General features: G+C 43.0%; 1 protein-coding gene across 1 annotated transcript in view; it reads left to right on the forward strand.

Annotated features, from left to right (window-relative positions):
* The first annotated feature begins 297 nt into the window (after positions 1 to 297).
* LOC309557181 (uncharacterized protein) overlaps positions 298 to 26,139 on the forward strand; it is a 32,775-nt gene continuing 6,933 nt past the window's right edge. The window contains exons 1-3 of the mRNA XM_082259840.1: positions 298 to 594; positions 14,850 to 14,958; positions 19,813 to 19,932. Coding sequence (XP_082115966.1) covers positions 497 to 594; positions 14,850 to 14,958; positions 19,813 to 19,932 — 327 coding nt within the window. The 5' untranslated portion in view covers positions 298 to 496. The remainder of the gene's footprint in view (positions 595 to 14,849; positions 14,959 to 19,812; positions 19,933 to 26,139) is intronic.

Genomic DNA, 26,139 nt, shown 5'->3' on the forward strand with positions numbered 1-26,139 from the left:
CTCAGTCTAATGGCCAGCTTCATTCAACCCACAATCAGCATGCTTCTTGTCAGCAATTACACTGATTGACTCTTCATGCTGCTTTTTTCCTCTCACACTCCAGCCCTGCTGTACAGGGACTACAAGAAGCTGATACCAGGTCGCATCCAGGTACTTGCACTGCTTGTATTAAAAAATGTATGTAATGATGTATTAATGACTACAGAGCTGCAATCATTTGTGTCTTTAATATCTGCTGCTTTAACACACATTTCAGAAGTGGGTGAAGTGTGAAATCTCATTGACATTAGGCAGGAAACACACAATATTGACCTTTTCTGAGTATTTCCATACTTGTGGAACCACAGCCTGACATTGGGCAGAAAGAAGCAGATGGAAACACATGATGGAGACCGTGTAAGCAATTAAGCGGCAACAGACTGATTCTTGTGACTTCTGGTGTGACTCTGCGATCAGTTCCTTCTCAGATCTCTGCTGTACAAGAAGACAGAGGAAAATGCTTTATAAAATCTTCCCTCTACTACTGACTACATTGTTATCCCTTTCACCGCCTCTGTTCGCCAACCCTTTCCATGCACAATGCAGGTTGGAGTGGTATGTATGGCTTAAACGTTTTTGATACTATTTTTTTCCATAGATACTATTCCTAAGAGATTTTTATTGTAACTTTTATTCAAACAACAAGCTTATATGGACAGGCAGTAACTTGCTGCAACCAATCAGATTTTAGTATAGTAAAGTTTGATTGCTGAAAGATTGACATGGATTATTTTGTTTGTTGCCTAAATGCCTTACTGGGGGAGCCCATTAACCTTGTGTGAAAGTGGCTGAAGCTTCCTTCCCTCCTTCTTTCCCTCTCATTCTTCTTTCTATTCTATTCTCTTCCTTACTTCCTTCTGTCCTTCATTCCTCCTCTCTCTCTTCATCCCACCTTTTTTTCTCATTCTTCTTTCATCCCTTCTGTCCTCTTCCTTAATATCTTCTGTGCTTCCTTCCTACCTTTCACCTCATTCTTCCTTCCTTCCTCCTATTCTCTTCCTTCCTTCTTTTCTTCCTTGCTACCTTTCTCCTCATTCTCTTTCTTCCTTCCTCTTCTTTCCTTCCATTCTACCTTTCTTTTCATTCTTCCTTCCTTCTTTGTCTACTTATTCTCTCACTTCCTTCATTCTGTCCCTCATTTCTTTTTGGCTTCATTTTCTTTCCTATTTTATTTTTTTTTTTAACCTTACTTCCTTCTGTCACCCCTTCCACCCTATCTTACTTCTTATACTTCCTTCATTCCTTCCTCTTACTTGCTTCCATCTGCCCTTCCTTCCCCCTCTTTCTTTCCATTCTACCTTTCTTCTCATTCTTCTTTTCTTTCTTATGTTTCCTTCCTCCCTTCCTTTCTTTCTTCCTCCTTTTCTTTCTTTCTTCCTCCTTTTCTTTCTTTCTTTCTTTCTTTCTTTCTTTCTTTCTTTCTTTCTTTCTTTCTTTCTTTCTTTCTTTCTTTCTTTCTTTCTTTCTTTCTTTCTTTCTTTCTTTCTTTCTTTCTTTCTTTCTTTCTTTCTTTCTTTCTTCCTTCCTTCCTTCCTTCCTTCCTTCCTTCCATAGTTACATAGTAGGTGAGGTTGAATAAAGACAATAGTCCATCCAGTTCAACCTGTGTAGGTGTGTGTGGCTGTAATCATCTCACATACCACTGAATGTTCTGATCCTTGAGATGTAAGTCTAAGAGTCTTTTGAAAGCCACCATACTACCCGCAGAAACCACCTCTTGTGGTAGAGAATTCCACAATCTTGTAGCCCTAACAGTAAAGAACCCCCCTCGTTGCCTGCGGTTAAAACGCTTCTCCTCTAATCGCATTGTATGCCCTCGAGTCCTCATGCAATCCCTTCGAATGAACAGCTTTTTTTCTAAGCTGGGATCCCCATTAAGATATTTATAAATTGCTATCATGTCCCCCCTCAGACGTCTCTTCTCCAGGGAGAATAAATCGAGCGATTGTAGACGCCCTTCCTTCCTCCCTTCTTTTCTTTCTTATGTTTTCTTCCTCCCTTCCTTTCTTTCTTCCTCCCTTTCTTCCTTCCTTCCTTCCTTCCTTCCTTCCTTCCTTCCTTCCCTACTTCTTTTCTCACTTCCTTTCTTCTGTACATCTTTACTTTTTGGCTTCCTTTTCTTTCCTATTTTTTTTTCAACCTTCCTTTTTTTTATTTCTTTCCTTCCGTCATCCTGTACACTATAAAAAAAAAAAAAAAAACTAGAAATTCAGTGCTTTCAGCACTGCCTGTCTAGGTTTATAGATGTCTGCCAAATAAGCATAGTTCATGCTGTTGGACAGCCTTTCTCAAGCAGGGTTCTATATAATCCTAGGGTTCCTCCAGAGGATGTTTCTTTGCAGTGGGCAGTGTCAGATTGATCTCCTGCCAAACAAGCTACATAAAGGTGCACTTTACTGACCACTAGTGTGAGGGGGACCTTCTCCCACTGACCACCAATGTAAGGGGGGCACTACAGTAACAACCAATAAAGGGGCCCTTTTCTGCTGACCATCAATGCAAGGGGGCATTACACTAACAACCAATGAAGGGGTCCTTTTCTGCAGACCACCAATATAGGCAGGCACTACTATGACAACCGAAGTAAGGGACTTTTCTCCAGTGATAAGCAGTGTTAGGGGGCACTTCACTGAACCACTATTGTAAGGGCTGTTTTTGTATTACTTTTTTTTGACCAACAATTAAAATGATCTTGGACTTTTTGACCTGGTTTTGGTCTGGAGCTCTTTTCTGTATTTCTGTGGTTTGAGCCACTATTTCAAGGGGTCACTTCTTCACCAAACCACCAATATAAGAGGTCATGTATTCACTGGCCATCAACGTAAAAGTTGACTACAGCTGTAAAATGAAAATATTATGTTTTATAGTTATAATTGAAAGGATTCAAGGTGACAAAAGTCCCCCGACCCTAGCACTTATGTAGCAAAGGATACCAAATTAATATTATACACTTGGTGCTGCCAGTATAAAATCACATAACCAGTGGCGGCTGTGTAGTGTATTAACACAGACAAGCTGTACAGGTTGCTTCTTTATTCACTGCACATCAGCATGCAACTAACTTCAGCCACACCCAGCTCCCAGACATATACATAATTGTAACATTTTGCAGACAGCAACTTAACCCGTTGCTTACCATACTACATTCCCTCCTCTCTTTGAATAAAACATAACATGCACAACGTATTAATAAGATTAACAAAATGCATGGATGAACAACTAAAAATTGAACCTATAAACTCCTGACTATACACATAGTCCTTAAGGTAGGCCGGTGGATTTGTTGCTCGTTTTTCTCTTGGCCATTCCGATGTGGATGGTTGTGGATTGAAGTCTGGATCACTGGCAGTATCATCACTACTCTTTGCCTGTTCGCCATCTTCCGATACTTGACCTTCTGACTCAATAAATTTCTTCACAAATGAGGAATTACGCACTTTTGTGTGTCCATCTAAATCCTCTAAAACCACTTGAGTACCTCTTTTCTCCTTTACAACATAAGGCTCAGGTTCAAAGGACGGAGCCAGTTTGTTAAACCGATCACTTTGAAGCAACACCTTATCACCCTGTTGAAGGCCACTAGGTTGACAATGGCGGCGGTGGTTTGCATACTGTTCAGCCCGGATCTTCCTTTCCTCATCAATATGCCGAAAAGGTTTCTGACTTGTAGGAGGACCCCCAATGTCTGGCAATTTTGTCCTGAATTTGCGACCACAAAGAAGTTCCGCAGGACTAACGCCAGTGACAGTATGCGGAGTTGTGCGATAAGCCAAAAGAAAACGCCACAGTTCCTTTTTCCAGTCTCTTCTCTCTAAATGAGCAATCCGCAAAGCTTTCAGCAAGGTTCGATTCTGGCGTTCCACTTCCCCGTTAGCCTGTGGCCAGTATGGAGTTGTACGATGATGTTCAATAGCATTTGATTTCAGATAATCCTGAAATTCCTGAGAAGTAAATTGGGCACCATTATCACTCACAATCCGTTTAGGCAACCCATGAGATGCAAAAATGCTCTCCAACCCCTCAATTACAGTTGATGATGTAGCTTTAGTGAGAACTACCACCTCTTGCCACCTTGAATAATAGTCCACAACAACTAAAAGATGGTGTCCAGATGGAATGTCGCACAGATCAATGGCTAAATCTTCCCATGGTCCCTCAGGTAGAACAGTGTGAGTTACTGGTTCTGGTTTAGGTTTGCTGCCCACCAACTGACATGCTCGACATGAAGAAACCAAACGTTCCACATCCTTGTCAATTCCTGGCCACCAGACTTTCTCACGTAATCTTTGTTTGGTGCGTACAATGCCTTGATGGCCCTCATGGGCTAAATGTAATGTACGTTTCCGTAAATCTTTAGGCATCACAATACGATTGCCACGTAGAACTAGTTGTCCTGCAATACTCAGCTCTTGTTTGATTCTGTGATAGCTTGGGTCACAATCCACCCAAACCCCTTGTCTTACACATTTTCTCAACCGAGCAATTTCCGGATCCACAGATGACAATTCTTCAACCTCCCGCGGTGTCAATGCCTGAGGCATGGCGTTAGTAGCCACAAAACGAATGTACTCTTCTGCCAGGTTATGAACAGGTGCAGAAGACTGAGGCAATCTGGAAAGTGCATCTGCCGCATTAGTCGGTCCAGGTCTGTACCGCACTGTAAAGCGATATGGTAACAATCTGAGAACCCATCTCTCAATTCTGGCGGATGGTTTTGAGCGTGGCGAATATATCACTTCCAGAGGCTTGTGGTCTGTGATGATTTCAAAATCAAGGCCGTAGAGATAGGTGTGAAACCTTTCACATCCCCAAACAACAGCCAAAGCTTCTTTCTCGGTCTGAGAATAACGTCTCTCTACATCAGTGAGGGATCTGCTTGCATACTGAATAGGCCTGTAATCGCCTGTGCATTGTCTCTGAACCAAGATGGCGCCTAACCCCACAGGGCTAGCATCGACAATAACTTGGGTGTGTGCAGTAGGATTGAAATAAGCCAAAGTTGTGGCGCAAGTCAGCCGTTTCTTAAGTTCATCAAATGCACCTTGTTCCAAAAAGCCCCACTTCCACGGGACTGCTTTGCGAGTCAACACTCTCAAAGGTTCACTGACAGTCGCCATATCTGGAATAAACTTGGCACAGTAATTCACTAGCCCAAGAAAACTGCGTACTTCTGCAGGGTTTTCAGGATTTCTGGCATCAGACACAGCTTTAATTTTACAGTCCTCCGGACCAATGCCCCTGTCAGACAGCACATGGCCCATAAAAGTCATTTTATTCATTTGAAATGTGCATTTCTTCTCATTTAATGTTAACCCTTTCTCCTTCAAGCGATTTAGCACTGCACGGAGACGTTCGTCGTGCTCCTGTGTGTTTGTTCCCCACACAATTATATCATCAGAAATATTATGCGTGCCTTCACAACCATGTAGCACTTGCTGAATCACATGTTGATAGGCCTCCGGTGCGGACGATACGCCAAACATCAACCTCTTGTATCTAAAAAGACCTTTATGGCTTGCAAATGTAGTGATGACTCTAGATGCTGGGGTCAATTCAATCTGATGATAACCCCATTTCAAATCCAGTTTACTGAAGACACTTGCCCCATTCATTGCATGCAGAACATCTTCAATAGTGGGAATTGGATGTCTCTCTCTCTGCACAGCTTGGTTAGCACATCTCATGTCCACACAAATCCGAATATCTGTGCCCTTTGGTACAACAACTAACGGCGATACCCACGGAGTGGGCCCTTCCACAGGTTCAATAATGTCAAGGTCTAGCAGCTCTGCCAGTTTGTGCTCAACAGGTGATCTCAGGCTATAAGGAAGTCTGCGTACTGGCTGTGCAATAGGCTTTACATGTGGATCAATGTGAAGCTCCAACTGAAAATCCTTTAATTTTCCAAACCCAGAGAAGCAATCTTTAAATTCCCCTTTCAATGCAGAAATAGCAGGAGACACCATATTCACTCTTGCGCTGCCTACATCACGGCCAATCTGTAACACCCCTAGTGCCATTGCGGTTTGACGACCAAGCAGAGGCGACCCTGTGCCATCTACAACATAGAATTCGGTCTGCAATGGAGGACCAGTCTCATGTGTTTGAACAGAGGTATAAAATTTGCCTTTAAGTTGCAGTGGTGTACTGGAGCCATAAGTATAAATCTGTTTAGTGGTGTTACACAATTTAAGGTGATTTTCTCTGCCATTAAGACTGTGCCAAGAAGCTAAGTCCATAACATTGCATGTAGCTCCAGAGTCAATCAACACTGACACATCTGTATTTCCAATCTTAATGGTTAATGTCCCAGCTTGCAGAGAACACAGGGAGAATATAAATTCACAGTCAGGAGCACTCTCTTTATCCTCAGCTATAACATTTACTTGTGCAGATTGTCCTTTGGTTTTGTTATCTCTGGTTGTACTTCTACACACAGCTGCAAAATGACCTGTCTTTCCACAAGCATAGCACATTTTATTCTGTACCACAGTGCAGTCCTGACTTGTGTGTCCCGCCCTGCCACATTTATTGCAGGTGATATGTAAAGTCCTCTTTGGAAAACTCTCTTTCCTACTCCAGATATTCCTATTATTATAGGTAGGTTTGGAGACTGTATTGACAGATGCAGTGTTCTTGGTTTCAATATGCAGAGCCTGGAGCTCAGACAGTTCAATGGCTCTTGCAATCTCCTGCAGACTAGTAAGTGTGAGACTAGGTTCTCTCAATAATCTCCTCCTGAGGTGCACAGATGTGCATTTCTCTATGACCTGATCTCTGATTATCTCCTCAGTTACAGTCCCAAAATCACAAGACTTTGCCAGATATTTCAGCCTAGTCACATAACTGTCTGTGGTTTCTCCCAGTTCTTGCACAGCCTGTCTAAACTTATATCTTTCATAGGGAATATTTTTATTTGGCTCAAAGTACTCACTCAGTCTATTCATGGCTGTCTCATAGTCTGAATCTTCCCCTGTTGCTCCCAGGGTTTCAAAAATGTCCTGAACTTGAGGTCCAGCTAGATGCAGCAGCATGGCTCTCTTCTGAGCAGGTGCAGTCACTCCTGTGGCTATAACATAGAGCTGAAATCCCTTCTTCCACTTGTCCCAGCGCTGTGAGAGACTAGTGTGGTCTCAAGACACATCAAACGGTCCGATAGCCGGTAAATCCAGAAAGCTAGCCATCCTCGTCGCCAAAATGTAGTGTATTAACACAGACAAGCTGTACAGGTTGCTTCTTTATTCACTGCACATCAGCATGCAACTAACTTCAGCCACACCCAGCTCCCAGACATATACATAATTGTAACATTTTGCAGACAGCAACTTAACCCGTTGCTTACCATACTACAGGCTGGTGCTCAAAATTTTTGGGGGGGCGCAAACAGAAAAATGTAATAGGCATTGCTTTGCGGCAAAAATGCTGTAAAAAATTGCGTGACTTTGAGGTCGCAAAAGTGTGAAAGGGGCCTTCAGTAATTAAGGTATACTGTGCCCCCTTTCAATGCAGAGAGACCAGCGTGCCCCCTTTCAATGCACAGTGACCAGCATGCCCCCTTTCAATGCACAGTGACCAGCGTGCCCCCTTTCAATGCACAGTGACCAGCGTACATGCCCCTTCAATGCACAGTGACCAGCGTACATGTCCCCTTTCAATTCAGTGACCAGCGTACATGCCCCCTTCAATGCAGTGACCAGCATACATGCCCCCTTCAATGCAGTGACCAGCGTACATGCCCCCTTCAATGCACTGACCAGCGTACATGTGCCCTTCAATGCAGTGACCAGCGTACATGCCCCCTTTCAATGCAGTGACCAGCGCACATGCCCCCTTTCAATGCAGTGACCAGCGTACATGCCCCTTTCAATGCAGTGACCAGCGTACATGCCCCTTTCAATGCAAAGACCAGCGTACATGCCCCCTTCAATGCAGAGACCAGCGTACATGCCCCCTTCAATGCAGTGACCAGTGTGCCCCCTTCAATGCAGTGACCAGCATACATTCCCCCAATGGAGTGACCAGCATACATGCCCTCAATGCAGAGATCAGCTTGCGTGCCCCCTTCAATGCAGTGACCAGCATACCATTCCCCTAATGCAGAGATCAGCGTGCGTGCTCCCTTCAATGCAGTGACCAGGATATATGCCCCCAATGCAGTGACCAGCATACATGCCCCTAATGCAGTGACCAGCATACATGCCCCCAATGCAGAGATCAGCGTGCGTGCCCCCTTCAATGCAGTGACCAGCATACATGCCCCCAATGCAGTGACCAGCACACATGCCCCCAATGCAGAGATCAGTGTGCGTGTTCCCTTCAATGCAGTGACCAGCATACCATTCCCCCAATGCAGAGATCAGCGTGCGTGCCCCCTTACTTACCTGGAGCAGCAGCGGCGGCGGGCGGCTTCTTATTAGTCTCTCGGCGTCGGCTTCTCCTCGGTCCCAGCGGCGCGTCTCCTCCAGTCCTCCCGCCTCCTCCTCGGCCAATGGCATGGGGTTTGCCCTCCGGCCAATCAGGAAGCGTGTATTGGACTCCTGATTGGCCAGGAGGAGGATCGGTGTGACAATAGCGAATTTTCATTCCCTATTGTCACACAATGGGTGGGCTTGGGACGCACTGCTCTGCTCCCCGGGTCCACCCTTTGCATCGCCCTATTAGAGCCTCTGGCTCTAATCAGGTGATGCCAAAAAAAAAAGCCCCATTGAACTCCATGCGTCCGGTGCCTCTGCATGCAGATTAGGGGGCCAGACGCATGGATGGGGGGGCAGCGCAACTGCACCCTCAGTACACCGGCCGCCACTGCACATAACATAAAACAATAGAACATTTCAATTAATATAAACCAATTAAAACTTTGAGCAGCACTCCTTAATATCTGGATAACACCTCGTGTCTTTTCAAACCATGAGTCATTACAGATTTAGTCAATCAATTACATGCTGATTTGTTCCATATTAAATCGATCGATGAAAGTGCTTTCACCACACCGCGTGTGCACTAATTCCCCAAAAAACTACTCTCACCAGAAATCTGGTTAACCACTTCCATACAGAGCAGTTAGACACCCTTCCTGCCCAGACCAATTTTCAGCTTTCAGCACTCTCACACTTTGAATGACAATTGCTCAGTCATGCTACACTGTAACCAAACAAAATTTTTATCATTTTTTTCACACAAATAGAGCTTTCTTTTGGTGGTATTTGATCACAACTGGGGTTTTTTCTTTTTTCGTGATATATGCAAAAAAAGAGCAAACATTTTTAAAAAACACTTTTTTTTAGTTTCAATTACAACATTTTGCAAAAAATTAATTTTTCTTCATACATTTGGGCCAAAATGTATACTGCTACATGTCTCTGGTAAAATTAACCCAAATTAGTGTATATTATTTAGTCTGTGTGAAAGTTATTGAGTCTAGAAGCTATGGTACCAATTACTGAAAATTGATCACACCAGATGTACTGACTGCCTATCTCCTTTCTTGAGGCTCTGAAATGTCAGGACAGTACAAATACCACCCAAATGACCCCTTTTTGTAAAGTAGACAGTCCAAGGTATTTAGTAAGAGGCATGGTGGGTTTTTTGAAGTTGTAATTTTTTCCCACAATTCTTGGGAAAATGAAGAAAAAATTATTTTTCTTTTTTTTCCCACAAAGTTGTCAATTTATAAGCTATTTCTAACACATAGCATGTACACAGCAAAAATTACACCCAAAAATACATTCTGCTACTCCTTACGAGTATGGCGATACCACATGTGTGAGACTTTTACACAGCCTGGCCACAAAAAGAGACTCCACGTCCAAGAAGCATCTTCAGGCGTTCTAGGAGCATAAATACACATAAAACTTTCTTACTACCTATCACACTTTTCAAGGCCCTAGAGCACCAATACAATGGAAAAGTCCACAAAATGACCCCATTTTGGAAAGTAAACACTCCAACGTATATTCTATGAGGCATTATGGGTCGTTTGAACGTGTCATTTTTTTCCACAAGTTTTTGGAAAATGTGGGAAACAAATGAAAACCTTTTTTTTTTTACACAAAGTTGTCAATTTATAGGATATTCTAACACATAGCATGTAAATAGCAAAAATTACACCCCAAAATACATTCTGCCACTCCTCCTGAGTATGGCAATACCACATGTGTGAGACTTTTTCACAGCCTAGCCATATAGAGGGGCCTAACATCCAAGGAGCATCATCATGCATCCTAGCCACTTGCCTAGGCCTATTTTTGACATTTGGTGTTTACAAGCTAAAATCAGTTGTTTTGCTAGAAAACTGCTTAGAACCCCCAAACATTATATATTTTTTTTAGCAGAGACCCTAGAGAATAAAATGGAGATTATTGCAATATTTTTTATCACACCGTATTTGCGCAGCGGTCTTCCAAACGCAATTTTTTTGGAAAAAATTCACTTTTTTTAATTAAAAAATAAGAAACCAGTAAAGTTAGCCCAATTTTTTTCATAATGTGAAAGATAATGTTACGCCGAGTAAATAGATACCCAACATGTCATGTTTCAAAATTGCGCACGCTCACGGAATGGAGACAAACTTTGGTACTTAAAAATCCCCATAGGCGACAATTTAAAAATTTCTACAGGTTGCCATCTTTGAGTTACAGAGGAGGTCTAGGGCTCAAATTATTCCACTTGCTCTAACGATCGCGGCGATACCTCACATGTGTGGTTTGAACACCGTTTACATATGTGGGCGGGGTTTCTGTATGCGTTCGCTTCTGCGCGCGAGCTCACGGGGACAGAGCGCTTTAATTTTTTTTTTTTTTTACTATTTATTTTATTTATTATTTTTTATTTTTACACTGTTTAAAAAAAAAATAAAAATTGATAATTTTTATTTCTATTAAAAGGAATGTAAACATTCCTCGTAATAGAAATAGGCACGACAGGACCTCTTTTTTGTGAGATCTGGGGTCAAAAAGTCCTCAGAACATACAAGTACACTAAAAGATAGAAAAAAAAAAAAATTATTATATAAAATGAAAAAAAAAAAAGGACCTTTAAACCGGTTGCTAGGCAACAACATTTTCCGTAGCTCCGGTCCTCCAAGACCATAGAGTCAAGTGAGGGCAAGCTTGCCCTCACTCGACATCCTGTCTGTGAGGATCTGGGACCGGATCGTTTTCCCCGCTGCCGGCGGGTCCGGTAAGCGGGGAAAAGGACCGGAACGCGGCGGGAGGGGGGGGCGCCTTTTCCGCCATCCCGGAAGGGTGATCCCACGGTGAATCCGCCGCTGGGACCACCCTTATCGGAAAGCCAACCGTCCACCGTTTAAAAAAATACCAGGGTTATGGCAGCTATCTGCTGCCATAACACCGGTATTTAGGTTTAAACGGGGGACGTATATAAACCTTTTTGGACTTGGACATGGTGGCTGTATGAAGGGTGACAGGTACTCGGGTACTTTGTTGGGCAGGTGACAGGTACTCTGGTACTGATGAGCAGGTGGCAGGTACTCGGGTACTCCGATAGGCAGGTGACAGGTACTCGGGTACTCTGATGGGCAGGTGATAGGTACTGATGAGTAGTACTGATACTGATAGGTGATACTGTACTGATGGGTACTGATGATCAGTACTGATACGTGATAGGTACTGATGAGTACTGATGAGTAGTGATGGGTACTGATGAGCAGGCGGCAAGTACTCGGGTACTTCAGGCGTCAGGTACTCTGATGAGCAGGTGGAAGGTACCCGGGTACTCTGATGGGTAGGTGACAGGTACTCTGATGACGGGTACTCAAAGTACCCGAGTACCTGTCATCAGAGTACCCGAGTACCTGTCATCAGAGTACCCGAGTACCTGTCAGAGTACCCGAGTACCCGTCATCAGAGTACCCGAGTACCTGTCATCAGAGTACCCGAGTACCGGAGTACCCGTCATCAGAGTACCCGAGTACCCGTCATCAGAGTACCTGAGTACCCGTCATCAGAGTACCCGAGTACCCGTCATCAGAGTACCCGAGTACCTGTCATCAGAGTACCCGAGTACCTGTCATCAGAGTACCCGAGTACCTGTCACCAGCCCATCAGAGTACCCGAGTACCTGTCATCTGAGTACCTGATGGTCTGGTGACAGGTACTCGGGTACTTTGATGGGCTAGTGACAGGTGCTCTTTATTGGGGGGGGGGGGCAATCAGTGTGTTTGGGGTGCACTGTAATTGGTAACTAGCTGTTACCACACTCTCTTCCTCACACAGGATCAGTGTGTGAGGAGGAGAACACGGTGACAGCTAGTTACCGTGTTCTCTGTTGACATTTGTGACCGGCTGTGATTGGACACAGCCGGTCACGTGGTAAAGAGCCAATTTCATTGGCTCTTTACTTAGATCGGGGATCGACTCTGTCCGAGGGACGAGCCTCGCCCCCGATCGCTGCTCTGCGCGCCCCCGGGGGCGCGCATTGCAGAGAGAACGAGCGGCTCGTGCTGGAGCCGCTCATGTGATCGGCTGTGATTGACAATTTCTATTGGCTGTTTACCTTGATCAGGGATGGGCTATGTCCGAGGGACGAGCCTCACCCCCGATCGCCGCGCTGCGCGCCCCCGGGGGCGCGCAGTAGAGGGGAGATCCGGGCGACGTCATATGACGGCGGCCCGGATCCTTACAACCACTTTGCCGACGTCATATTACATGACTCGGTATGGAAGTGGTTAATCAGTGCCTGGTATCATAAACCCCTAATAGGGAATGATCTGGTGATCACTGAATGGAATGAAGATCTCATCCTGTGCACAGATCCAATGGGAGAAACCATACCACCAGATGTACAGTAAACTGCCCATCCACACTTAAATGTGGATCAAAAAGCCACAGCTCAATGGACCCATTCTCTAACTTGTGACAGTGGTTTATATTAATTGAAATGTTCTGTTGTATAGTTATTATAATTATTTTAAAAAAAAGGACTCCTTGGGCGTATAATGGTGACAAAGGTACTCTAGGGGTTACACTTCACACAATCATACTCAGTTGGAGCAGTAACATTGTTACTACTGAAAAATAAAATGCTGGGACAAGGTCATCTAGTGCCCACAGCCAAAATAGCAAACCGTGCCCCCCCCTCCCCTCGCCAAGGGTCTGCCTCTTCCAGCCCACTAAATTCTATTTACTAGAAAGCAGGGAGAAGTAGTTGAGCCTGCAGCCAGTGAGACCCAGAACATCCAAAAACAATCACACACCACTCAATGTTTACAGAGGAGCCAAAAACACTAAATTTACCTGAGCCTCTCAAACAGCCTTTGTGTGTTCCATCCCCTCCTGTTACATTATTAGAAATATGCGGTTTGTTTAGTTCCAAACCAAAATTCAGACAAATTTTTCATTATTCAAATGACAATAGTAATGAATTTAAACAAATCCAAAATAGTGAAACAAAATTTTGAACGAAATTCTAATTTGAATAGTTTTCAAATTTAATTTAAATAATTTTCAAATCTAATTTGAATTTCCAAAGAGAATAAAATAGAACAGAAAATAAAGGAATGGAATAGAATATAACAGAATAGAAAAGAATATAATATAAAATAAAAGAATAGAATATAAGAGAGTAAAACAGAACAGAATATAAAATAAAAGAATAGGAAATAATAGAATAGAAAATTAAGGTATATAATATAAAATAAAGAAATAAAATTGAAAATGAAAGAATAGAAAAGAGATAAGGAGAAAAACAGAACAAAATAGAATAGAAAATAAAAGCAGAATAAAAAAGAATAGAAAATAAAGGAATAGAATAAAAAAAATAGAAAAGAATAATATAGAAAGAATATAACCATCCTCTGAAATTTGAATTTCAAGTAGAATAGACTAGAAAAACATTGAATAGAACAAAACAATAGAAAAAAGTAGAAAGAATATAACCTTCTTCCGAAATTCCAATTTTTAATAGAATACCTTGAAATTCGAACAGAATAGAAAATAATAGATTAGAATTGAATAGAAAATAAAATATAATAAAAATAATAGAATATAATTGAATGAATACAACCAGCTTATGACATTTAAATTTCACATGTAATAACTTTGAATAGAATACATTTAAATAGAATAGAAATAGAATAGAAAAAAAACAATAAAAAAGAATTGAAAAGAAAAATATATAGACTAGAAAGAATATAACCATCTTTTGAATTTCTAATTTGGAATAGAATAGATTTGAATTTGAATATAATATACAAGAAAAAAATAAAAGAGAAAATAAAAGCATATGAAAAAATCGAACAGAATAGAAAAAAACAGAATAAAATGAAATAGAATATAACCATCTTCCAAAATTCTTATTTCGAATAGAATAAATTAATTTTTAAATGGAATTTCAATGGAATTCAACTCAAATTCGAATAGCAAAAACAATGGAACAGAAAGAATATAACCATCTTCCAAAATTCTAGTTTTCGAACAGAATAAATGCAATTTCAAATGGAATTCAAATTCAAATCGATTCAATTAAAATTCCAATAAACTAAACAAATTCCGAAAATGAATAAAATAAACTAAATGAATGTATGGAATGTATGGAAATAACGAATCAAAACAAAATGATCCATTATACATAAAAGAAAATCCACCAAGTATAGCGGGAGCTCCTCATAATGGCCACATCAGACTTGGTTTTGAGATCTCACCAACAGAGCCCACAAGAGATAAAGGAAACTGTCAGTTGGTTTAATTCTCCAGTATCTACCAAACACTGAAATATCACTTTGGGTGGGTCGGCCCTCCAGGAATCAATCCTCCATTTCTGTTCTATTTATCTTTTTGAATTGCATTGTGCAGGAATTTTGGAATCTCTTGTTTTGATGTGTACACGAGTCTGGTGACCCAAATAAAGCTTTGGACATCTGTGGACAGCTGTATAAATGGAGGAGAGCGGTGCTTGTATGAGGTAAGTGGTCCATTCTCAGAAAACGTTTGCCCTCAGGCAAAGCTGGCCACACACATTACAATCTGATAATACCAACAACTATGTAATGCCAGGACCTAGGAGATTGGATATACATATAAAGTGGAATTCCAGGATAACCCTGACTGCTCCTCACACTTATGCTTACTAACCTGTGTAAGAAAGATCTGTATACTTACCTATTTTCTACCTACACTGGTCCGGTGACGTTATCTCCTGTGTCAGCCGACACTGGCTGCAGGGGAGAGTGCTAGTGCTCGACAACGGCTGGTAATGTCTGGAAGCATGACGTCACCCATAAGGCTTCAATGGCCCATCTGTTGTTGGTTCTCCCTCCTCTCCCCTGCAGCCTCTGCTGGCTGACACAGGGGTGATTGGACACAGAGGGATCTGATTGGCAGGTACGGCAGACTCAATGCCCCCTGGCACCCGCTGATGCTTCAGGACACAGACAGAACAGCGTTCTTCCAATGTAAAGGCAGATCGTTGTTCTGTTAGTACAGGAGCAGGGCCGGTGGAAGGATTTTTGCCGCCCTAGGCAAAATAAAAATTGCCGCCCCCTGGAAAACATATTCGTTTTTCTGGCACAGCAGGACCCTGTAGTGCCCCTGTCCCTCCCATCCCCCATCCCAAGTTGCTGAAGGGGTTAAAACCCCTTCAGTGACTTCCCTCTGTGCTGGGTCAGGCTCTACTTCTCTCCTTTGTCGCACATGTGCGTTAGGTCTCCCCCACTGGCTGACGTTGGCAGGGTAGACCTAATGCGCATGCGTGGCAATGCCCGCGCACACGCATTAGACCTCCTCATAGGAAAGCATTATTCAATGCTTTCCTATGGGGATTTTGGAGACGCTGGAGCCCTCAGCTCTCACAACATAGTGTGGCTTGCTGTGTAGGCACTCAGGCGGCACAACATGAGGAGTGCCTGTGCAGCGCCACACCGGCCGGCGGTCCATACTAATTCTGGATGAAGCAGGATGCCGGTGCCCCCTGCTAAGTTGCGCCCTAGGCGGCTGCCTAGGTCACCTTACAGGTAGCGCCGGCCCTGTACAGAAGGCATGGATCCTGTGTCTCTGCTAAGCAGAGGCTCCGATCCATGCCTTTCCCTAGTACAAACACCTCCCCCACAGTAGTAAGGCACTGGTCAGGCACACATTTATCCCTTTGATTGCCCCTGATATTAACCTCTTGCCAGCCAGTGTCATTAGTACAGTGACAGTGCATATTTTTTTTAGCACTGATCACTGCATTGGTGTCACTGGTCCTGAAAAAGTATCAGAGTCCTGACTGTCCGCCGCAATATCAGAGTCCCTCATAAGTCGCTGATCGACCCCATTACTAGTGAAAATAAATAAAAATATCCCATAGTTTGCAGATACAATACCTTTAGTGCAAACCAATCAATATGCACATATTGGGATTTTTTTTAACCAAAAATATGTAACAGAATACATATTGGCCTAAACTGATGAAGAAATTAGATTTTTTTTTTTACTTTTTTTTATTGGATATATTTTATAGCAGAAAGTAAAAAATGTTTTTTTCAAAATTGTCGGTCTTTTTTGTTTATAGCGCAAAAAATAAAAACCACAGAGGTGAACAAATACCATCAAAAGAAAGCTCTATTTGTGGGGGAAAAATGGAAATAAATTTTGTTTAGGTACAGCATTGCGCAACCGCGCAATTCTCAGTTAAAGTAACCCAGTGGCGTATCTCAAAAAATGGTCTGGTCATAAAGGGGGGTAAACTTTCCAGAGCTGAAGTTGTTAATGCAGGTTTTTACTGGAGATAACCCCTCCCTATGTCTGAGGTGGTATCAAAAGATTTCAAGACTAGTTTTGTAGCACGCCAACAGATGGCAGCACAAGGCTGCACGCACAGTCACCAGGAGCACCGACCTTCATAAGTCAGTGTGCCAAAAGACATCGTCCTGTGTACATCGGGAGCTGTGCAACTGGTGCTATATTAAGTCCACATGCGTTACCATGTCTGCTATTTTGTCATGAACAGAAAGTTAGAGCAAAGACCATACATGAAATTCTGCGTGAAACTGGGCAAATCTGCCACAGAGACATATGACATGATACAGCAAGTTTACGGTGATGCTTCAATGAGTGATTCGAGGTGTTTTCAGTGGCACACGTGATTATTATCCAACGATCATTATGCACAAGTTGCCGAATGATTTCGACATTTTTGGGGGTTGAGCTCGTTGAAGGTCTTCTTGATCTCTCGTCGTCTTCCAGTGATGTTCTTCGGCTCTTGAAGTGTGTGTGCCACTCAAAACACCTTGAACGACTCATTGCAGCATCGCCGTTGTTGTCGTCATTGCTGTCCATGATGACATAGCAGACGTAGTCAGAATAGCACCAGTTGCACAACTCCCGATGTACACAGGACGATGTGTTTTGGCACACTGACTTTTGAAGGCCTGTGACTGTGGGTGAAACCTTGTGTTGCCATCTGTTGGCATGTTACAAAACCAGTCTCAAAGCTTTTTGATACCACCTCATAGTTATTCATTGTATGCCCAGGTAGAATTGCCTAGATTGTGATAGGGTCTTCTAAAGTTGTACAGACTCCTGTCCTGTACTGGAGTTGCTTACTCTGATTTCACTTCACACTATAAACTTCTCACAGTGTGCATTAGAAGCGACAGCAAGTCACACAGAGCCAGAGGTGGGGGACTTGAGTCACATGACTTGACTTAAGTCACCAGTTTGAGGACTTGAGACTTGCTTGACTAAAATGACTAAAAGACTCGACTTGACTATGACTTGGTATTCATGACTTGAGACTTGACTTTGGCTTGAGACATATGACTCGAAATGACTTTACTTTTTTAAGTTATTAAATATTTGCATTTTCTCAAGATGTGTTAAAGCAAAATGCATGTGCCTGTTATGTTTCTGACACCACAGTCACTTAAAACACCTCAGTGTGTTCTGATTTTTAGGACACTGGCTGTTTAACAATGCAAATGCTTAACATGTTTTTAGTGACTGTGGTGTTGAAACATGACCAGAAGAAGGATTTTGAGCTGTTTGGGCATTCAAAGTGTTTCTTTAATATGCCAAGAAAAAGCACTAAGCAGTTTTGTTAATGTTGAAAATAAAACAAAACCTTTCCTGACCACTGACTTTTAACTGGTTTAAATGAGAAAATTGGGGTAGATCAGTATTTTGACTTGATTTGTGACTTGACCAATATAAATGGCTTGACTTGCTTGACTTCTAGCAGGGACTCGACTTGACTTGCTTGCTTTTCGCCACAGTAACTTGGGACTTGCTTGAGACTTGAAGGTTAAGGCTGGCCATACACTATACAATTTTCTTGTGCAACTTTCCTTTAGATTTACCAAAACCATGTAATATAGGGTCAAACCTACAAACTTTCAATTTGTATGCAATCAGGCAGGCCCTTGCACTACATAGTTTAAGGTAAATCTAAAGGAAATTGAATAAGAAAATTGTATAGTGTATGGCCAGCCTAAGACTTGAGACTTGCTTGTGACTTGCACATGTGTGACTTACTCCCATGTCTGCACAGAGCCCATCTCATTTCCTGGCTAGAGGACATCCAGTATCATCTGGTCTTTCCTCCAGTGTTACTGTCCCTGAGCCCCCTTTTGATTTCAGTCCTTTCAATTAATGGAGGCTCAGCGACCCATGTGGGCGTTACCTAGGGTGGTCTCCAGACTGACATCCACCCATCAAGACTTTTTGATATTTGCATAACTCCTCCTAATGTATTTGTTTGATATTTGCATAACTCCTCCCAAGAGCCAGCCCACTGCTTGCATCAGAACTGAGGGCTCTTGAGTGGATTACTGCGACAATGTGATGTGACATTTCTCAGAAGCTATCAGCACCCTTCCACCCCTCCCATACAGTCATTGTCTGCTTGCATTGTGTAGAGAAGCACAGAGAGCCAGTAATAATGTCTATCCAACAATGCTGGCAGCACTCATACGTCTATTTCCCAAAGACAACCTCCGGATATGATGTTGAGCACGTGCACTCAACCTCTTTGGTCGACCATGACGAGGCCTGTTCTGAGTGGAACCTGTCCTGGTGAACCGCTGTATGGTCTTGGCCACCGTGCTGCAGCTCAGTTTCAGGGTCTTGGCAATCTTCTTATAGCCTGGGCCATCTTTATTTCAGATCCTAAGAGAGTTCTTTGCCATGAGGTGCCATGTTGAACTTCCAGTGACCAGTATGAGAGAGCGAGAGCGATAACACCAAATTTAACACTCCTGCTCCCCATTCACGCCTGAGACCTTGTAACACTAACAAGTCACATGACACCGAGGAGGAAAAATGGCTAATTGGGCCAGATTTTTCACATTTTCATTTAGGGGTGTACTCACTTTTGTTGCCAGCGGTTTAGACATTAATGACTGTGTGTTGAGTTATTTTGAAGGGACAGCAAATTTACACTGTTATACAAGCTGTACACTCACTACTTTACATTGTAGCAAAGTGTAATTTCTTCAGTGTTGTCACAAGAAAAGATATAATAAAATATTTACAAAAATGTGAGGGGTGTACTCACTTTTGTGAGATACTGTACATGCGTTCCATAATGTAAACAATGCTGTGCCAAGAGCGCACAACCCGCATGCTTTCCAATCATGTGACCACTGTGACAGCCAATCATGGCGGTTACATGACTGAAATGCCAGCTACCACCTCCCAGCATCTAAAACCACTTAAAGGACCAGGAGGCGCCAGCACTCGGGGGGGGGGGGAGGGGGGGGTTAAGCTAATTTTATACCTAAGATCCAGTATATAACATATCAATATTATTTTCTCATGAAGGTCATTTTTGTTTTATTAGCTCCAGTCAGCCAATGAACATTATATTGTGGCAAAGCACAGGAACTTGATACACGATTATGTGGATGACCTGACGTTTAAGTTGAGGCCTATTGCTGCAATCCAATCCTGCAAGGTGTCGGTATGTATCTTAATGCCCGTGGTTTATTTCAGACAACAGAAAATGTTGAAAAAAGCTGGAAGGGAATGTAGACACTGTTGATGTTGTTGTTTTTTCAGTTGCAAAGATTTAATGTGATTTTAGTGCATTAAGCTGCCCCCCATGTAATAACAGAACTGCACAAAAGGGGCAGTTTATTAAAATGTTGCTATGCCTAATACATTCCCACAGCTTTCATGAATATTTGTCATAAAGTGTGTAATATGTTTATTTCCTACAATCACCAGCTCCATCTAGTGGTCATAATACAATATGGAGGTATTTCATGAGAATACTGCTTTATGGCCAGTAGATGGAGCTGACAATTATAGATAATAAACATATTACACATGTAGAGCTACCCCCTTAGGGGCCGCTGGATTTTGCGTCCCCCTTTGCATACACAGCCAGGTACCAAGTATTTTCAGCATACACTCTGTAGGCAGAAACTGGTCCAAGGGCTTTCTTTTTTTTTTTTTTAATAGGGGAATCAACTTCGATGAGGAAAGGGTGATCTGGGATGCTCAGAAATGTAGTGTAAAATAACTTGAGGACATGCAACAAACTGTCTTTGGCTTCCATAAAGATCACAAGGCTGTGCTCCCATTGGACAACCTGTACAGCCCAACTGATAAAAGATCAATTATGAACTTCTGACTGCAGGTACTCTCCCTCCTCAGAGTAATGCCAAAGCACCTGGCTCCTCACTAGAATCCCCAAGCCAAGTTATATGATAGCTGTGATGGCTTAAATGGCTCTAAGATGTCCCCTGTAGATAGCTAACTGGGTATTGCACCTGGCTGCTTCTCCTCTATAGGCTCTGGGGTGTAGAATTTAAGCTACTTAGTCCCTTGGAAAGATCCTGTAGCCCATGTGGTGACTGCTAAACAGGCCTCCTGGCGGACAGGTGCCAATTGCTCCAAGGGTGACCCAGCTAAGCCCTGCTAAGGCTGAAAGGGTGTGAGGCTTTCTCAATTGCTTTCTCTCTCTCTTTCTCTCTGGCTTCTCCTGCCCAAAGGCAGAGCCTCCCAGGCCACAGGACCCTGGACTCTGCTGCCACATGGCCAGGTTTCAGAATCTTTAAGGGCTATCTCTCCACCTTCTGGGCTGTCCTTACCCAGGGATTGGAAGAGACCCTATATAGTAAATATTCAGGTCTTATCTCTGCTCCTCTGCCCTCCAAGTCCCAGAACTTTCCTAAGCTCAAGAAGCCAGGGGGAGTCAAAAGAGAATCAGCCCTTGGAGCACTGCGAACCTAACTCCCAAGAACCAATTAACCCTGGCTCCTCTGGCTACAATAGGAGCCCATCTAAGTGTACCTACTATACACAGGGGGCTCTACACACAATAAACCAATTGTTTGTGATGGATGTGCAAATTCTGAGCCTTTCACACATCAAGCTTTTTATAAATGGACTTTAGTGTACTGTTTTTATTATGTGCTTGGAGGAGCTGTGGATTATTTTGCAATATATGATTCAGGTTTTTGCTTAAGTTCTTTGCATGATTTTCATGGTGAAAAAAAAACACAGTTCCTCAATATCGATACCGGGTTATTATATTCACAGAAGGGACCTTGCACGTTTTTATTGTGTGTTTTTAAATACTTTAATGCATTGATTTAATTTAATGTCAATCTGTGAATGTAATAAAGAATATTACATGCAAAAGTTGTAGAGTCATCCTATTCCCTTGGAGGAAATACTGTATATTCTAAGTTAACTAAACAAATGCTAAACTACTATTGTAACAGGAAACTGTATCGGGGGATGTGGGGCTTGAGTTCAGCCTTACGGAGGCTGTCTTCATTTTCTGAAAATGCTAGTTGCTTGGCTGACATGCTAACCCTTTGACTTCAAAGCTTTGAGTCAGTGGCCCTGAAATAAATACACAGATAAGAACTTCTGCCTCATTGTAAATCTGAGCTACCTATAGTGATGTCGCGAACATAAAATTTAATGTTCGCGAACGGCGAACGCGAACATCGGCAAATGTTCGCGAACCGGCGAACCGGGCGAACCGCCATAGACTTCAATAGGCAGGCGAATTTTAAAACCCACAGGGACTCTTTCTGGCCACAATAGTAATGGAAAAGTTGTTTCAAGGGGACAAACACCTGGACTGTGGCATGCCGGAGGGGGATTCATGGCAAAACTCCCATGGAAAATGACGTAGTTGACGCAGAGTCGGGTTTTAATCCATAAAGGGAATAAATCACATAACATTCCTAAATTGTTTGGAATAACGTGCTTTAAAACATCCAGTGTGTGTATACGATCAGGTATGATGTTGTATCGATCAGGTAGTGTAAGGGTTACGCCCGCTTCACAGTGACAGACCAAACTCCCCGTTTAACGCACCGCAAACAACCGCAAACAGACCAGAACTGACCAAAATGGGACAGGAACTGGGCTTTAAGGGTTAGGGTTAGGTTTAGTGTTAGGGGCTAGGGTTAGGGTTACGGTGAGATACTTAGGGTTAGAGTTAGTAACCCTACCCCTACGCCTCTAACCCTAACCGTCTAACCCTAAGCACTAAAAATAACCCTAACCCTAGCCCTAACCCTAACCCTAGCCCTAACCCTAACCCTAGCCCTAACCCTAATTCTAATTTTTTTTCTGGTTCTGGACATGCTACAGAGCTGAAGCTTCACAGGTACACTTTTTAGACCCCCAGACACTGAATCACACAAAAAAAGTTCTTAAAAATTGTCATTTTTTGATAGAGAGCCAATTATTGGAAAAAAAAAAAAAAAAATAAAACATTTCTTTGGATTTAGCGTCTGGGGGGGTCTAAAAAGTGTACCTGTGAAGTTTCAGCTCTGTAGCATGTCCGGAACCAGAAAAAAATTATGAATTAGGGTTAGGGTTAGGGCTAGGGCTAGGGCTAGGGTTAGGGCTAGGGTTAGGGTTAGGGCTTGGGTTAGGGTTAGGGTTATTTTTATGGCTAGGCTTAGAGGGTTAGGGTTAAGGTTAGAGGGTTAGGGTTATGGTTAGAGGGTTAGGTTTAGTGCTAGGGGATAGGGTTAGGGTTACGGTGAGATACTTAGGGTTAGAGTTAGTAGCCCTACCCCTACCCCTCTAACCCTAACCCTAAGCACTAAAAATAACCCTAACCTTAGCCCTGACCCTAACCCTAGCCCTAACCCTAATTCTAATTTTTTTTCTGGTTCTGGACATGCTACAGAGCTGAAACTTCACAGGTACACTTTTTAGACCCCCAGACACTAAATCGCACAAAAAAAGTTCTTAAAAATTGTCCTTTTTGATAGAGAGTCAATTATTGGAAAAATTAAAAAAATTTCTTTGGATTTAGCGTCTGGGGGTCTAAAAAGTGTATCTGTGAAGTTTCAGCTCTGTAGCATGTCCGGAACCAGAAAAAATTACGAATTAGGGTTAGGGCTAGGGTTAGGGTTAGGGCTAGGGTTAGGGTTAGGGCTAGGGTTAGGGTTAGGATTAGGGTTAGGATTATGGTTAGGTTTAGGGTTAGGGTTATTTTTATGGCTAGGCTTAGAGGGTTAGGGTTAAGGTTAGAGGGTTAGGGTTATGGTTAGAGGGTTAGGATTAGGTTTAATGTTAGGGGATAGGGTTAGGGTTACGGTGAGATACTTAGGGTTAGAGTTAGTAACCCTACCCCTACCCCTCCCCCTCTAACCCTAACCCTCTAACCCTAACCCTCTAACCCTAAGCACTAAAAATAACCCTAACCTTAGCCCTGACCCTAACCCTAACCCTAATTCTAATTTTTTTTTCTGGTTCTGGACATGTTACAGAGCTGAAACTTCACATGTACACCTTTTAGACCCCCCAGACAATAAATCCAAAGAAATTTTTTTTTTTTTTCAATAATTGGCACTCTGTCAAAAATGACAATTTTTAAGAACATTTTTTTTTTGTGTGTGATTTAGTGTCTGGTGGGTCTAAAAAGTGTACCTGTGAAGTTTCAGCTCTGTAGCATGTCCAGAACCAGAAAAAAAAGATAATTTTTCAGTAGAGCAGGGATGGTGGGAACCCCTTTTACACCTATATGATCTTTTTTTTCTGGTTCTGGACATGCTACAGAGCTCAAACATCACAGGTACACTTTTTAGACCCCCCCAGACACTAATCCAAAAAAAGTCATGCCTGCCACCGTATATATCAGTGGTGGGTGGGCAGTGGCACTGCAGTGGGCACAGTACACTCTGTGGACCTGACAGTCACTGGCACCCAGGCAACTGCAATTATAAAAAAAAATATATATTTTTTTAATTTGCAAGCTGCTGTGCCACCGTATATATCAGTGGTGGGTGGGCAGTGGCACTGCAGTGGGCACAGTACACTGTGCCACCGTATATATATCAGTGGTGGGCACTGCAGTGGGTACAGTACACTCTGTGGACCTGACACAGCACTCACTGCAATTATGACAGAGGAAAAAAAAAAATATTTTTTAAAATGCAAGGTACTGTGCCTGTGCCACCCGAAATGAGTGTGGTGTGCACACAATACAGTCTGTGGTGGGTCTGTGGCATCTCACACACAGCGGGCAGGCAACTGCAGTGCACAATAGATATATATATATATATATATATATATATATATAAAAAATACTCAAATACCAGCCCTAAAAAGGGCTTTTGGGGACAATATATATATATATATATATATATATATATATATATATATATATCACAGAACAAAAAAAATTACACAAATACCAGCCCTAAACAGGGCTTTTTGGGGACAATAGATATATATATATCCAAAAAAAAAAACTCAAATACCAGCCCTAGGAAGGGCTTTTTGGGGTGCTGTCCTTACAGCAGGAGTGTACCAAGAACACTGACTAACAAGACCGGGAACACTGACTAACAACTGTCCCTAGCTATTAACAGCAGCAGCATCAGCAGCACTCTCCCTGCTCTCACTAACACACTGCTTCAGAAATGATCTAAGATGGATGCTGCCCTTGCTTATTTATAGGAGGTGGGAGGGTGTGGGAGGGAGGCATGCTGATTGGCCTGGAATGTGTCTGCTAACTGTGAAGTTCAGGGTCAAAGTTTGCCTCAATGATGATGTATAGGAGGCGGACCGAACATCGCATATGTTCGCCCGCCGAGGCGAACGCGAACACGCGAAGTTCGCCGGGAACTGTCCGCCGGCGAACAGTTCGGTACATCTCTACCTACGTACAGTACAACACTGCTTTAGGAAGTATAACCCCACAGACACAAAGGGTTCCACTGGGTGCACATTGATTGAGCAGAGTCTGCTTTAGCCCCTTCCTGCCAAGCACATACAAATATGCAGCTTCACTGAAGTGAGCCTTCTTCCATGGGGCCGCCTATGTGTGTACCTGTGGAACTCGCTGCACAGCATCCTCCCAGGACAGAGATCGAACTGCGACCGCAGCTAATACTGACAATCAAGAGCTGTTGGACCAGCTTGCAATCACATGATCTTTGTGATTGGCTATCACGGTGATCAGTAACTGCAGCTCCCACCCCTATACTTTCTGCTCTTGAATTGGGAAAAATTATACATTGTATATTTTTTCTTCTTGCTAGAGAAGTATGTAAACAAAAGAAATGTGTTAGGCCCCTTTCACACAGGCGAACCGTTCAGATCCGCCTGTCCGTTTTTTTGGCGGATCTGAACGGTCCCCCCATGCATCCCTATGGGGCATCGGATTTCAGCGGAGACATGTCCGCTGACATCCGATCTGATCCGTCAAATCTGGACGGACGGAAACCCTATTTTCCATCCGTCCAGCGGATCGGACCGACGGTCCGTTCTCATCCGATTCCCCCATAGAGGTGTATGGGGAACTAACAGCTGTGTCTCCGCACACAGCGTGGAGAACAGCTGTCATCCTCCTGCTCAGTGGGGGATCGGCGGATCGATCCCCCTCTGAGATAAACGGAGTCCGTCCGACGGATGGATAGTGTGAAAGAGCCCTTAAATAAAAATCAAAAAGTATAGCCCAAAGCAAAAAATAAATAAATGAAGCGTAGGGCTAGCATGACTGAGTAGACAGGGTACTCAGGGAGAGATAGGGTTAACCAGGTAGTTCTTTGGTCACATACCCAATTGGTGGCTTTCAGCAGGGAGGAGGGACTGCAAGGGGGGGGGGGGTCTTCAAGAAGATTGCACATCTTCCCAACTTCTGGTGGAGCACATGGGGGGGGAGAACGTTCCCACCCGCCCG

The sequence above is a fragment of the Pelophylax lessonae genome, assembly GCF_965119305.1.
Source record: "Pelophylax lessonae genome assembly, chromosome: 5".
Taxonomy (NCBI): Eukaryota; Metazoa; Chordata; class Amphibia; order Anura; family Ranidae; genus Pelophylax; species Pelophylax lessonae.